This window comes from Neomonachus schauinslandi, chromosome 11 (genome assembly GCF_002201575.2).
Source record: "Neomonachus schauinslandi chromosome 11, ASM220157v2, whole genome shotgun sequence".
NCBI lineage: Eukaryota > Metazoa > Chordata > Mammalia > Carnivora > Phocidae > Neomonachus > Neomonachus schauinslandi.
Window position 1 is genome coordinate 12,986,589 of NC_058413.1, and position 13,577 is coordinate 13,000,165.

Sequence of the window (13,577 nt, forward strand, 5' to 3'; positions counted from 1 at the left end):
ACCACGGCATTTACATTAAATGTGAAGTCTGACCAGACTCCATGAGGACCTACATGATCTGGGCCTACTTATTCAACCTCATCCCTGAACGCTCTTCCTGTTCTATTCTCTTTACAGCACTTGATAAGAGATAAAATTGGAAAAGGCTTTGAGTAACAGGCCCACAAAAATTTTTCAGTTAAAGTAATTTGGCCAGGGAGAAACAATTAGGAATATGAATGTTCTTATCTATTGTTTCAGATAATTGCAAGGTTACCATTAAGAGAGAAGTCACTGGGGAAGAGGAAGCAAGGAATCAAGGTCTGCTTGAAAACACCTTTTAGGAAAGAACTTTATGTGTGTACTGAAACTTGGAACTTAGTGGAAGGAAATAGAATAAAAGTCTACCAATGTAAGAGGTAAATTACTAAGAAACCATGAACCTGGATTAAAAAATTTGACCATATTTGACCATTGAGACCTAAAACAAAGTCCAGGCCAGCATGTTTGCCCCAGCAGGAGGCTGGTTAAAGGAGATGGGCAACTCCCAAAGAGTGCATGCTCCCCAGTGCCCACTTTAGATATAGCCATGGTGGATAATGGAAAAGGGAGACCCTCCAACAGGGAAGAGTCAGAAGTTACAGAGAATGACTGACAAAGGAGTTCTTACCAGAAAGCAGAATCTGCCACTAATAAAGCAACTTGATCTGAGGTCTTCATAATGCTCTCCCACCAAGATTTCAGAATTGCTATGGACCATGACTGCTGTGTGTTTTTGTTTCCCACTTTCCAAACAAGGGTCTTAGTTTGCTGCTACGCTGTCCTTGGGACAACATTGTATATTGGGTAGGTGTAAGTGGGTGGGTGGTAAATTTCCTTTTTAGTTCATGGGACACGGGATCACAAGGAGGCCCAGTGGAGAGTACCACACCACTGGTGATCCTGAGCTTTGAGCTGGATGTGGTGACAGGGTAAGATATGTGTGGGAGGAAGACCAAATGACAGGTACTTGGTGACCAGCAGAGCAGATGGTGTTACAGACTGGTGGGGTTTCTCTAACCCTGTTTCCTTTGCTTTCTAGGTAGATACTAGTCTACTCCCTTGAAGTTAAATGGAGCCATGGGACTCAGTTCAGGCCAATGAAACATGGCTGGAATTGATGTACTTCCAGCTTAGGCCCTCCAAAATCTCCCTTGAGATCAGCCTCACACAGAGGATCCAGTGGAGGGCTGTGTGGCCTCAGGGATGGCAGAGCCACTAGATGGAAGGAATAACTCATGTGGGGCAGAGTCTTTGACATGCACTGGTATATAACATGAACAGGAAATAAGGCTTCATTAAGTTAAATAACCCAAGAAATAAACCTTTTTTCTGTTGAGATTCTGGGATCACCTGTTAGCACAATTAGCCTTGACCAATGCAGTAATCAAAGCTATATGCAATGAAACATATAGGATATGTGTTGGTGTTACCTATTACCCTCTAAGTTTCTTTCACCAGATGACTGTAGGGGACCTCTGTGGCTAAAACTTCTGACTGAGACTGGATTTTCTCTATGTCTTATGGGGTTCTTTTCCCCTGAAGTCAGTTAGTCCCCAGGTATTATTGAATGCCTAAACCCAGATCTACTATTTACTAGGTGTGTGATCTTGGACGTGTATTAATGTGTTTGAGCCTCAGTTTCCTTATCTGTAAATGGGTATAATAATACTACTTATCTTGGATTGTTGTGAGAGTTAAGTGAGTCAATCCATGTATAGTGATCAGCATAGCATCTGGCACATAGAACATGCTCAATAAACTTATATCATCATTATTGTTGACATCATAAATTGCTAGGTATATGCTTGGCACTAGGGACAACATTGAAGAAAATATACAAGGTCTGGACATCTGTGAGATATCTGCTTATTCCACGACCCTTATGTTTGATTTTGCACTTGTTCAGTATAGTCTATATTAAGTAATTAATTTTAAGAGAAAGGTTTTGCATCTCTCTATTCTACTTCAGAAAACATTGGTTATGGTTGGGCATGTTCTTTGTCTTTCTGTCTGAGTGTTTTGAGTCAGTATCTGTGTTCCTGTTAGTGGCTTTATTCTCTGAGTGCAGTATTTGTCCATACCCTGTGGCAATTGGAGTGGGAGGCACATAGGAAGGTGAAAATCCCTATTGGTGGAAGGAACCACTTCCTGTTTAGAGCCATTTCCTGCTCAGATCTACTTCCTGCTCAGATCCACTCCTGCTTAGATCAACTTCCTGCTCAGAGCCACTTCCTCTTTAGAGTATTGAGTAAAAAACGGCTACGATCATATTTATAGAAGTACAATTTGCTCCTTTTTTTGGTCCCTTTTCCCAGGGTACATTGCCCAACCATCTCGTTTCCAATGGTGTGTAAGTAACATTTGCAAGACCCAAGATGTTGAAAATCCCTTCCTTTCTTTATTAACCTATGAGAACAGAGACTGAATCTATACCAGTGAATGGCATCATCTAGCCCCTACACCATGCATTTAGATGCCTGGTTTACCTGTATGCCTAAGCTAGGGTCCTTATGCCCACACAGCTGGTGTGGGCCATCTCCCTGGCACATGCTTCTTAGAGATGCTAACTAGGCAGGCACACCCACTTGCCTTGGCATGTTTTATAGATGACCCAAGCTGCAAACACCAACATGTATAAGACATATGCTCTCTTCTTTGTGTAATTTCAGGCACCAAAATATGCCTACACATAGGGGTGTGTGCATACAGACACATGCGTATTCTTTTTTGCCTGGTAGAAATATGCTTCTGTGATGTTCCTTCTACTCCCACACATGCCCCTCCATGGCTGGCACATCTCCTAATTATTCCCATCTACTCCCTCCCCATAGACCTTTTGTGTGTATATTTTGGCACATATTCTCTTGATTCTGCTGAGTTCCTCTCTCTTTCTTTTTCTTTCCTTGCTCCCTCCCTCTCCCTCCTCTTCACAACTCCTTAGAAAATTTGTTAAACTATACACTCTTTATTATTAATGTACATTTATGAAAAATTCTTCACAGTTACAAAAGTGCATGGTTATAAAATTATCTCCATACAAAGGTTGGCATCTTCCCTTTCCCCGCCCCTCCCTAACCCTCCCACCCCCAGACATCAGCATTCCATAGGACAATGCTTAGAAAAACTGAGAGCTCAGTGGATCCAGAGCTCTCCACCCAGTGTTATGGCAAACATGGTGGTGATTTACACAGGACCTTGCAACTTGCCTCCTTCACTTTCCTTTTGCCTCCTTCTGAGGTGGGTAGAGCAGACAAGTTTCTCTAGCTTTGGGAAATTGTTCTTCTGAGGAATGGGTAAAGATGTCTCCTTACACTCTTCTAGAGCTGAAAAGGATGTCAGAGCAGTATCAATAAAGACATCTATAAGGAAAATGAAGGTTTTAGGTCTTTCTTGATGGTTGAAGAGAAATACCTTTCTTGGTATATTCAAATTACATATACCATCTTCCTTGAAAGGAGCTAGTAAACTCTATATAGCAACTCTGGGGACTTATTTCTGCAGGATTTCTTGGTAATCCCTATGGGAATGGAGAAACAGATGAGGGTTTGTCTGAGGGTTATCAGAAGCAACTGATCTAGAGTGGTGTGGTGCAGATTGGGGTCTTTTCTAAAGAACAATTTTCTTGGTCCAGACTTTGACCATCATAGCCCTGTTGGTTAGCTAAACTTTGATATCTTCAGGCCCAGTATGAAGGAAGCTTCTGTGATAGGACAAATCTGTGAGGGATAGAGAATGGAGGGAAGCAGTCAGGCTGTTGCTAGGTTGCCTCAGCCACATATTTCTGTTTTTATATTTTTCTGAGCAGCTATCCTTAAACCCAACCTTAGTGGGATTCCATCTTAATGTATCAAGTGATGCAATAAACAGATGGCTGAGTGTACTGTGTCAGAGAACTGAACTCAAGTTCCAGAGAGGTTGGCCCCATATCAGTAGATACCCAATGTACATGGTACCTCATGAACAGACACATGGACTCAGAGATACCCCAACAGTTACATGTTAACTGGTCTGGAAACAACTTATTCAAGGTTTGTAGGAATACCATCATGGTTTCTTGGTTAGCAGGGTTGTGTGAACATTTACAACTAGAGCAGTTATATTACCTCTAGAAAAGTGTGCTTGTAGAAGCTTGCTTCTGATAGCCTGCACAAGATGGTGGTGGTAGTGGTAGGAGACATGGAATTCCTTGGCAGGCAAGGAGTTTTATAATTGTGCTTTAGTTAACTGGGGACCTTCTAGCAGCTGGAGAATGATCTGTTCTTTAAATGAACAGATTTACTCAGAAATGTTTGCCATTAATGGGAACTAAATAGTCTCCTTAGAAAGGACATTTGAATTCAAGGGGCATTCGGTGTCTTGTTTGGTTCTAGTTCTATGCAAAAAGGTACATATCTTAAAATATATTAACTATATTTCAGCAAATAAGAGTCTCTAGGAGATTATAATAGATGTATATGGTGTCCCTCTATGGGAGGCTTAGCTATTTGTGTCAAGACTATTATTTCTAAAAGTTCCTTTCCAAATACATTAGGCTGTTAGCTTGACTGGTGAAGAGCAGCCTGGATATAATGGAAGAAGAGAGCAGGTACAGTTCTGCTCCAAATGTCATAGGAGCAGGCTCTTGCCCAAATGTTGTTAGTGAGATTCAGGGGATACAAGATTCAAGTACCCCAGGTCTAGCAAAGTTTCTAGGTGCTCTTTTGGTTGACTAGCTCAGGGAAGCATGAGTAAGGGAAGACTTTTTGGAAGTTGACATGTTATTTTCCTTCATTCCTTCTCCAGGAGGATGGGATGATGCAAACTTGTTGGAGCTGGAGGACAAGGTAGAAAACCCCTGTTTTAATCTTTATCCTGGCCAGCCTTACCAACATGTTGGACTGTGCCTTAATGTCTTCCCCTATCCTGCTGAGTTCTCACCGCACAGCATTCCTGCACTCTGTATCTCTTGCAACACAGCACAGCAGGGCTTGAGTAGGAGGGGTTAGCACAGCTTCCTCTCTTGTTTCCCAAAGAACTTCTTTTTAGCATGACTGCCACCATGGCCACTAGTTCTAATGTGTTATTTACACTTTGCAAGGCAGATGACTCCTATTCAGGTATTATTTGTCCTGCTTCTGTGTTTCAGAGGCTGTGATTTGCTCTACTGTGAGCACATCTCAATTTGTGCAGTGGCTGGTTTACTGCCTTTTATTTAGCTGATCTACTGGACATTCATGGCTGTTGAATCCAAGAGCCCCACTATCCAGCCATCCTGGGCATTCTCTTCCCCAAGCACCCGGGAAAGCTGGAGAGAGAACCGAGTTGAAGCTGAGTCCCAACCTTACTGCTTTGGCAAGTCATGCCTGCTCTTGAGTCTCTATTTTCCAATCTGTAAAATAGGAGTAATTATGTTTGGTTTGCCTCCCACACAGGGTTGTGAAAAGTCAAGAATGATGCTAACAGCATGTTAGGAGCTGTCCAGTGCTGAACAAATACAGGGAAGGAGCTGATGAGGCTGATGATGAGGATGGACACGACAGCAGCAATGATGATAATAGTGCTTTGCACATGAAGTTGCTTGATTTTTGATGGACTGATTAGACACAGTTTCTCTAACTGGAGCTGACTGATTAGACACAGTTTCTCTAACTGGAGCTGACTTTCACCTTCCTTCTAGAGTTTACCCAGATAACCTTGGGTAAGATACTCAGCTCTCTACAATTAATTCATCTATAAAATGGGAATAATAAAGACCACTAGGCAGTGTTGCTGTGCGAATTGAAATAAGTGAGTCAGTAGATTTAAAAGTGCCCAAAGAGTGCCTGGCTATTATTGGGAGCACTTATTCATCAGAACTACTTGAACTTGAACTTATATAACTTTAGAGGGAACTGTGATGTTTCCCAGCTTGGATAGGGTAGAAAGAGCACAGACTTCATTTTGCTTGTTAAGCAACATGTGACTTTAAACTCTTTTTGAGCCTTCATTTCCTTATCTATACAATGGGAACAACAATGCTTACCTCACGAGATTGATGTGTGAATTAAAGAGAATTGTCTGTGGAGAGAGCTTATCACAGTGCCTGATACTGGCAAGTGCTTGGTAATTAATAGCTCTCATACCCTGATGCTTAAATGGGTGAATTGCTTGGGAGAAAGAGAAAATCTCCTACAGTCATAAATGTGGTGCCCTTCTCTTCCTTCAATCTTGGCTACCTTCATACTACAGCGTACTTTCCTGGTGAGATCCTTTGGCGTGAGCACCATGGCAAGAACCGTCACAAAATTAGGAGTTCCAAGGCGCCAGAACTCTTGCTGCCCCATTGTTGGACCTCTTGCTTCCCTCTTCTGAAGCCAAAGCTTGAGTGAGAGGCAGGAGACAAGGTAGGTACCTCAGCTTGATACCTGGGACCTCACTGGCAGGCTGCAATTGGTGGATGTCGTATGGGGGGCAGTCCTTAGGAAGTGGTCTCACCTGGTAGCTCCTGGCAGGAGGAGGCTTAGGGGGCTGGCACAGAGGTGTTCTCTTCCTCTGGAGGCAGTGGTGGGCAACTCCAAGAGCTGAAAGATTGGGTGTCAGAGGGAAGTTTTGGTCCTCTGCCACACCTGCTCTATACACTTAAGTCACAAGGATTGGTCACTGTTTTCAACACACCATGCATATTTTGGCCTCTGTCATTTGCTCGTGTCTACCCTTCTTTGTCTACTTGACAAAGCAGACATTTTTTGATGACTCAGCCCACAAATTTCCTCCATTCTTGTAATTCTTTTGGACTTTTCTAAGCACAATTGATGATCCCTCCTCTGGGATTTTATAACTATGTGCTGAGAGTGCTGACAAATTGTCTTAAGGGAATAGTTTTTGAATCTCTCTCTTCCATTAGAGGTAAGAGCCTTGGGGGCAAGGACTAGGTCAGAGTCATCAGACATTTCCAGTTCTGGCACAGTGTCTGGCCCACAGTTGAAGATCACACAAAGGTAGTTTCCTGACCTTGGTTGGGTCATGACAGAGATGGCCAGAGCACCAAGAGCCAGAGTGAGCAGTGTCTGGTGGTCAGCAGCAGTGGTGGCCAGCAGCATGGAGGGATGCCAGGCGCCCACATCAAATCTCTTCCTCTTCACTGGCCTTGCTCCAACGGTGGCAGCAGTTGGCTGTGATGCCCAGGAGGAAGTTGGTGGCCACAGAGGCAATGGAGACCACGAAGCCCACGAACGCAATGAAAAGGTAATCATCCAGGGTCAGGGTCAGGTGGCAGGCCTTGAAGCTCTCCTCAGTGAGGGAGAAGAGTGGAGCGCCCTCGACTTCAGGGGGGCCCCGGCACTCAGCCAGCTGAGAATCTGCAACACAGAACCCAGGAATGGTGAGGGGCCGGAGGAGAGAGTGGAACAGATAGTCCCCCACACCTCCCAAGAGAAGTTGAGATTCTTTTTTATTGAGTTTCTTCTATGTGTCAAAAATTTTACTTACCTTCTTTACTCTCCTCAACAACACTTGAATCAAATGTTTTTATACCAGCTTTTATAGTCGTGGAGATGGCTGCTCAGAGAGTTTAGTAACTTGCCTCAAGTCCAGTAGTCACTGCTGATGGTAGGTCTGGGGCTTTCATGGGACATCATCATCTCTTACAATAGCCTCCTAACTGGTTTCTGGCTTCTGCCTTTAAACCATCTTGAAGCAGTTCACTCAGTATCTTTCATACCTGAAGTCCTGTCATATACTCTGTGTGAAGCCCTCCCCTGACTTCTTATCTTCCCATGGAATGAAAGCCAAGATCCTCACTGTGGGCTACAAGGACTCTTCTCATCTCTTTCCCTCTGCTCCTTGTTCCACTCTGCTCCATCCTTACACACTTTTGATCATTCATTTTTTAAAAGATTTTATTTATTCATTTGAGAGAGAATGAGAGAGAGCACATGAGAGGGGGGAGGGTCAGAGGCAGAAGCAGACTCCCTGCCAAGCAGGGAGCCTGATGCGGGACTCGATCCAGGGACTCCAGGATCATGACCTGAGCCGAAGGCAGTTGCTTAACCAACTGAGCCACCCAGGCGCCCATTTTTGATCATTCTTCCATCACCCTGAGCACGTTCCTTTTCAGGGTGGAGAGGGGGAGCTATTGTATTTGTCTCATTTATCCCCTGAATCTCAGCACAGCTTCATCCCTTGCTTTCTTGGGGACTTTGCTCAAATATCACTTTATTAATGGGGTCTTTCTATATGATTCTATATAACATAATAACTCCACATGACCTTTCTCTGGGCATTCTCTACTTCCCTACTCTGCTTAATTTTTCTCCATGTATTTATCATGTCTTACAATTTCTTTATTATCAGTCTCCTCTCCCTTAAATATAAGTTTTTCCTATGGTGTCCCTAGTCTCTGAACAGTCTCCTATCTGTGAAAGTGAATGAAGCTTCGTTAAGTGAATGTGTGGATGGATGACTCTGTCCAACTTCGAAGTGTTGAGTCTTTCTACTGGCTTTTCCAGGTATGTAGAATATAGGGTTATGAGTATGGGCTGTGAAGATATTGATCTCAGTTCAAATCCCCTTTCTACCCCACACTGGTTGTGTGATTGTGGGCGAGTTACTTAACCCCTCTGTGTCTTGCTTTCTTCATCTGTAAAACGAGGATAATAATAGTATCTACTTCATTGGGTTGTAGTGAGGACTCAATGAGTTAACATATATAAATAATATATTCTTGGTGGATAATAAGTACTATGGAAGTGTGTGCTTTTGTTATTATCCTCGGCTTGTCTCCTGGACAGGCCAGTGAGGGTCATATTCTGCACATAGACTTCTGTAGGAGGGGCGTCTGCTTCCGTGGGATTACTTTTCTCTCCATCATTGATGGTCCCACCTTACCCTTCCAGGGTCACTTGTACAAATGCATGATGGTAGTCAGTGGTTTCATCTTACTCTGCCTTGGAGGTGAGTGTGGCGTGCGGGTAGCAGTTTTGCCATTCAGTACCAAGCACTGGCTTTCCAGCAGGCAGCCATTCCTTTGCTCAGTGGATATAAACATTCACCAGACCCTCACCTTGGGCAAGCCTTTTTTACCTTTCTGACTCTCATGCTCTCCCTCCATAAGAGGGGGATAATTCAACCTAAATTGTCTAAGAGAGTCAACATGAAGACATTTTCTAAATTAGGTGGTGCATAAATGCTATTTATTCATCCTGTAGTTTTGGGGGAAAAGAATAAAATAATGGATTTTGATTGACCCTTTTGACAAATGGATGAACATCATTCTCCTTAGAAATGAAGAGTCAGGAGAGACTATGGACTCTGAGAAACAAGCAGGGTTTTAGAGGGGAGGGGGAGGGGGGATTGGTTAGCCCGGTGATGGGTATTAAGGAGGGCACGTACTGCATGGAGCACTGGGTGTTATACGAAAACAATGGATTGTGGATCACCACATCAAAAACCAATGATGTATTGTATGGTGACTAACATAACATAATAAAATTAAAAAAAAAAGGATAAAAAAAAAAGAAATGAAGAGTCAGTTTTGGGAAGAAGATGCAATCTGCTCCAAACTTCAGGTGGAGGGGTCACTGTAGGCCACAAGCACAGCACTCCAGACCCTGCTCAGGACAAGATCATGTCTGGAGTTGACCATCAAGGGCTCTCCTCTTGGAACTGAAGACGCTGAACTCCAAAGTCTATTGTGTGCGTGACTGGGGTGGTGGTGTGACCATGTGATGCTGGAGAATGTGGGGAAACTGAGGGCAGTTGGTATGGACCCAGCAGAGGAGGCTCTGAGGGCAGTTGGCAGGGCCCTGAGGGAATTCAGAATCAGAGCCCGAGGGATGACAAAGCCCTCTGGTAAGTCAAGGGACCAGTCTTGAGGTTGAGTTATATCCCAAGGATACCCTTATGTCCCTCTTTGTTGGGATTTGTCCAAAAACCATGGATAATAGTGGGGGAAGAAAAAGAAGATGACAAAGGGAAAGGGATTGCCTGGTCCTACGCACACTGGCAAGTTCTTTGCACCCAAGAGGAAATACCCTGGAGAGTGGGATGTAGTAAAAAGTACATTCTGTGGAGAACAGGGGACCTAGGTTTCTAGTCGTGGCCACTGGACAGTTACTTTCCCTCTCTGGAACACAAGTCTCTCATCTGCACTGTCGTGAGGCTGCACAGATGGGATCTCAGGCCCCTGTCCTGCTCGGTGGGAGGCTCTGCTTCTTCTGAAGGGCAGCCAGGGCCTCAGAGATCACAGAACAGAGGGAGCCCCTGGGTGTGGTGGAAACTGTGCTCCAGAGTGCCCTTTCTGTCCTTAGTGCACAGGAGAGAGGGAAAGACATGCAGCCTGCAAAGGGGGAGCAGGTGGGGAGACTGCTCCAGGCAGCCTCCCCCTCATGCCCCCTAGCATTGCCCCATCTCCATCCCCAGCTATTTTGGTCCCAGAGAACTTCCTCCCACAGCTGTGTAGAAACAGTGGAATCGTGACCCACAGCCCCCCCAAACTATTTTGGTCCTGGGCTCCCCACTCAGTCCTCTTCTCCCTCCTACCTCACTCAGCATCGCTTCTTTGAACATACTCTGAGCCAGGCTCTGGGGAATCCCCTGAGATGGAGCCCCCAGTTATTTCCTGTTGTTCTGCTGGAGGCTGGTGCCAAGGCTCAGTGCTGCCACAGGAGAGAGCTGGTGACGGGGGCCACAACTGAACATTGCCTGCCTCCGGGAGAGGCCAGGGCCCATGAAGCCTGTGTGACTCAGGCTCCTTCAGTTCCCCAGTGCACCCCCACTTGGGCTTGGTTGGTTAAATTGCCACATCCATTTCTCTTCTCAGCTCCCCACCCCATGTCCAAACCTTGCAGAGCTCTGCTGAGGCCCTTTGGCCAGTCAGAACTCTGCCCTGACTCTTTCTGTTAGCTTTGGACCCGACTCTTCAAGACATAGCCAGAAGGCGGCCAGACTGCCCGGGTTTGAATCCCGATTCCAACACTTAGCAGCTGTGTGGCTTTGGGCAAGTTACTGAACCTCTCTGTGCTTTGGTTTCCTTCTCTATAGAGTAGTGTGTGTGTGTGTGTGTGTGTGTCTCATCATGGTTCTTATGAGGATGAGATGAGTTAAATATGAAATATGCTTAGAATAAAGCAGATAGTAAGTACTAAAATAAAGGGTGTTAGCCATTTCTATTTCTTTGAGTTTTCCCAGCACTTAGAACACTTAAAAAGCAGAGCGTAGAGTAGAGAAGAATGGGGCTTACAAGTCAAATAAACTTGGGTTTTATCCACGGCCCTGCTACTTTCTAAATGAGTGACTCTGGGCAAGTCTTTTCATTGTTCTAGATCTCAGTTTCTTCCCCTGCAAAATGGGGGTCATAATAGTGGGGTAGCCACTTGGCATGTGCCAAGTTCTTAGGTCAGGGTGAAAGCTCAGCACACACTGTATTATTAGCTACTCTTGTTTACTATCTGTCTGCCTCTTTAGGTCGTAAGTGCCACAGAGGCAAGGGCTGGGTGTGTCTCATTAATGAATGGGTCCCTGGTGCCCAATATGCACGGCAAGCGCCTCAGGGATAATACTGGTGGAGTGAAAGGGCTGGGCACCCAGCGGCCAGCACAGACCGGGGCACGCGCCGGCTGCCAAGAGCTCTCAGTCCCTCCCTGTTTTTTGGAGACTTTGCTTGCAGTGAGGCAAGACCCTCTGTCCCCACGGCTGCCCAGTCCTGGCCACCTGCCTTACCCGCCGTGCAGCGCTGGATCCGGTTCCGCAGCCACTTCAGCAGCGGCTCCATGGTGCAGCCGCACACCCAGGGGTTGCCGCCGATTTGCAGGGTCACCAGCCCCGGCAGGCCCTCGAGGGCCTCGAGGCTGAGGAAGGCCAGGCCCCCGTAGCTGAGGTCCAGGTCTCGGAGCTGCACCAGGCCCTGGAAGGCCTGGGGATGCACCCTGCGCAGCCACGGGTTGTGGCTCAGGTCGATGTGCACCAGGCCGTGGGCTTGCTGGAACATATCGGCTGGCACATGGCTGAGGTTGTTGTAGCTCAGATCCAGGTGTGCCAAGCGCTTGGCGTGGAGAAAGAGGCCCGGGGGCAGCTCCATCAAGGAGTTGTTGCGCAGATCCAGCACGCGGAGCTCCATGTAGCACGTGAGGTAGCCGGGCGGCACGGCTGTGATTCTGTTGTGAGCCAGGCTGAGGTTTCGGGTGTCCATTGGCAGGTCGGGGGGCACGGAGAAGAGCCTCTGGCTGCTGCAGTCCACCACCTGGTTATGGCACGTACAAAGCACGGGGCAGCTGGTGCCGGCGTCCGAGCGCATCACCCCGGCTGCCAAGAGGAGGCAGACCAGCAGCATGGCTGGGTGGGGGGGCCCAGGCCAGGGCAGCTGGGACCAGGTGTCACCCATCTTGGACAGCTAGCAACAACAGTACTGTAGGGAACCCACTGGAGCTGAGGCTAGGTCCATGAATCTAGAGTCAGTGGCTCAGAAAGACAGCTACATCAGGGCCAGAGTCCTGGAAGGTGGGGCTTCTGGGCACGTGGTATCATGGCTCAAGCCTTTCCCCAGAGCCTCTAAGCACCGGAGGGCTCCTTGGGTGAGATCCCCAGGAAGCCCCCTTTGGAGCACAGGGGACAATAAATCTAAACCCCCTCAGGGTCTGAGAAGATGATCAAAACTTGGGAGAGGAAGGAGCTGAGGATGGGGCTGGACCAGCTGCTAGCAGGTCATATAAGGGTCCCTGGAGATCTGTGCTCCTCTCACCCATGACTGCTGGGTGCTTCCTCTCTGTATTATGTTGGAGAGGTGTTGGTGGTGGGTCGGGGACAGGGGGGAGGACATGAAAGGTTCTGGTAAGTCTAAAAACCCTGATCCCTGTCCCACGTCGGGGACCTATTAGGAGGCCAGGGCTGCATCTGGGTCTCCAGCATTGGAGGTCTCAGAAGCCATTCCTCCTGATGGCCCAGGGGGCTCGAGTCCAAGGGGGTCCTGGGGTGGGTGTTTTGGGAAGGGAGCCTGGCGGGGAGTGGGTCTCCATGGGCCTCCTGAAAGCCCGAGTCCTCAGCCTCAGCATCTACTGAAATCCCCAAGAAGGCTCTTCTTTCCCCAGGTTGGGGAGGACCCCGAGTGACACCCACTGTTGCCTGCCAAGGCTGGAAAGAGCCATGTGTCCTGGAGGTGCAGGATGGGGGTCAGCTAGGACAGCTTTGGCGACTTCTCCTGAGCCAGTGCCTCTCTCCCAGCCCAGCTCTGTGTTCAGCAGGCGGGGGCAGAATTCCCTCTGTCAATAAGGAAAGCACTCAGGCAGAGATCTCCAATGCCCTCTCCACCCCATTGTCCCCTCCTAGATTCCCTGCCCCCCTTCTTCTCTGCCACTAGCCACAGAGTTCTCTGTGAACTGTGGGTCAGGTGTGGGCAGCAGTGGGCTTGGACCCCACCCTCACATTGTGGTCGCCCGTCCTCCTCCGGGGTTCTGTCCTGGGTGAGATGCATTTGCTTCTCCTCCTAGCCTCGCCCCTCAGCACCAAACACCCCACCCTTGAACAACTCTCTAAGAGAACATGCACACACACGCTGGTGCTGGTCGTTCGCATACCCCTTTCAGACAAGGTTAGCACTCCCCTCT

General features: G+C 47.2%; 1 protein-coding gene across 1 annotated transcript; it reads right to left on the reverse strand.

Annotated features, from left to right (window-relative positions):
• Positions 1–7,101: 7,101 nt before the first annotated feature.
• On the reverse strand, positions 7,102–12,373 carry LRRC55 (leucine rich repeat containing 55). The gene is made up of 2 exons (XM_021684840.2): positions 11,698–12,373; positions 7,102–7,337 (listed from the first exon to the last, which is right to left on the reverse strand). The coding sequence occupies exons 1-2, from the start codon at positions 12,356–12,358 to the stop codon at positions 7,102–7,104; spliced, it is 897 nt and encodes a 298-aa protein (XP_021540515.2). The 5' UTR covers positions 12,359–12,373.
• Positions 12,374–13,577: the final 1,204 nt, after the last annotated feature.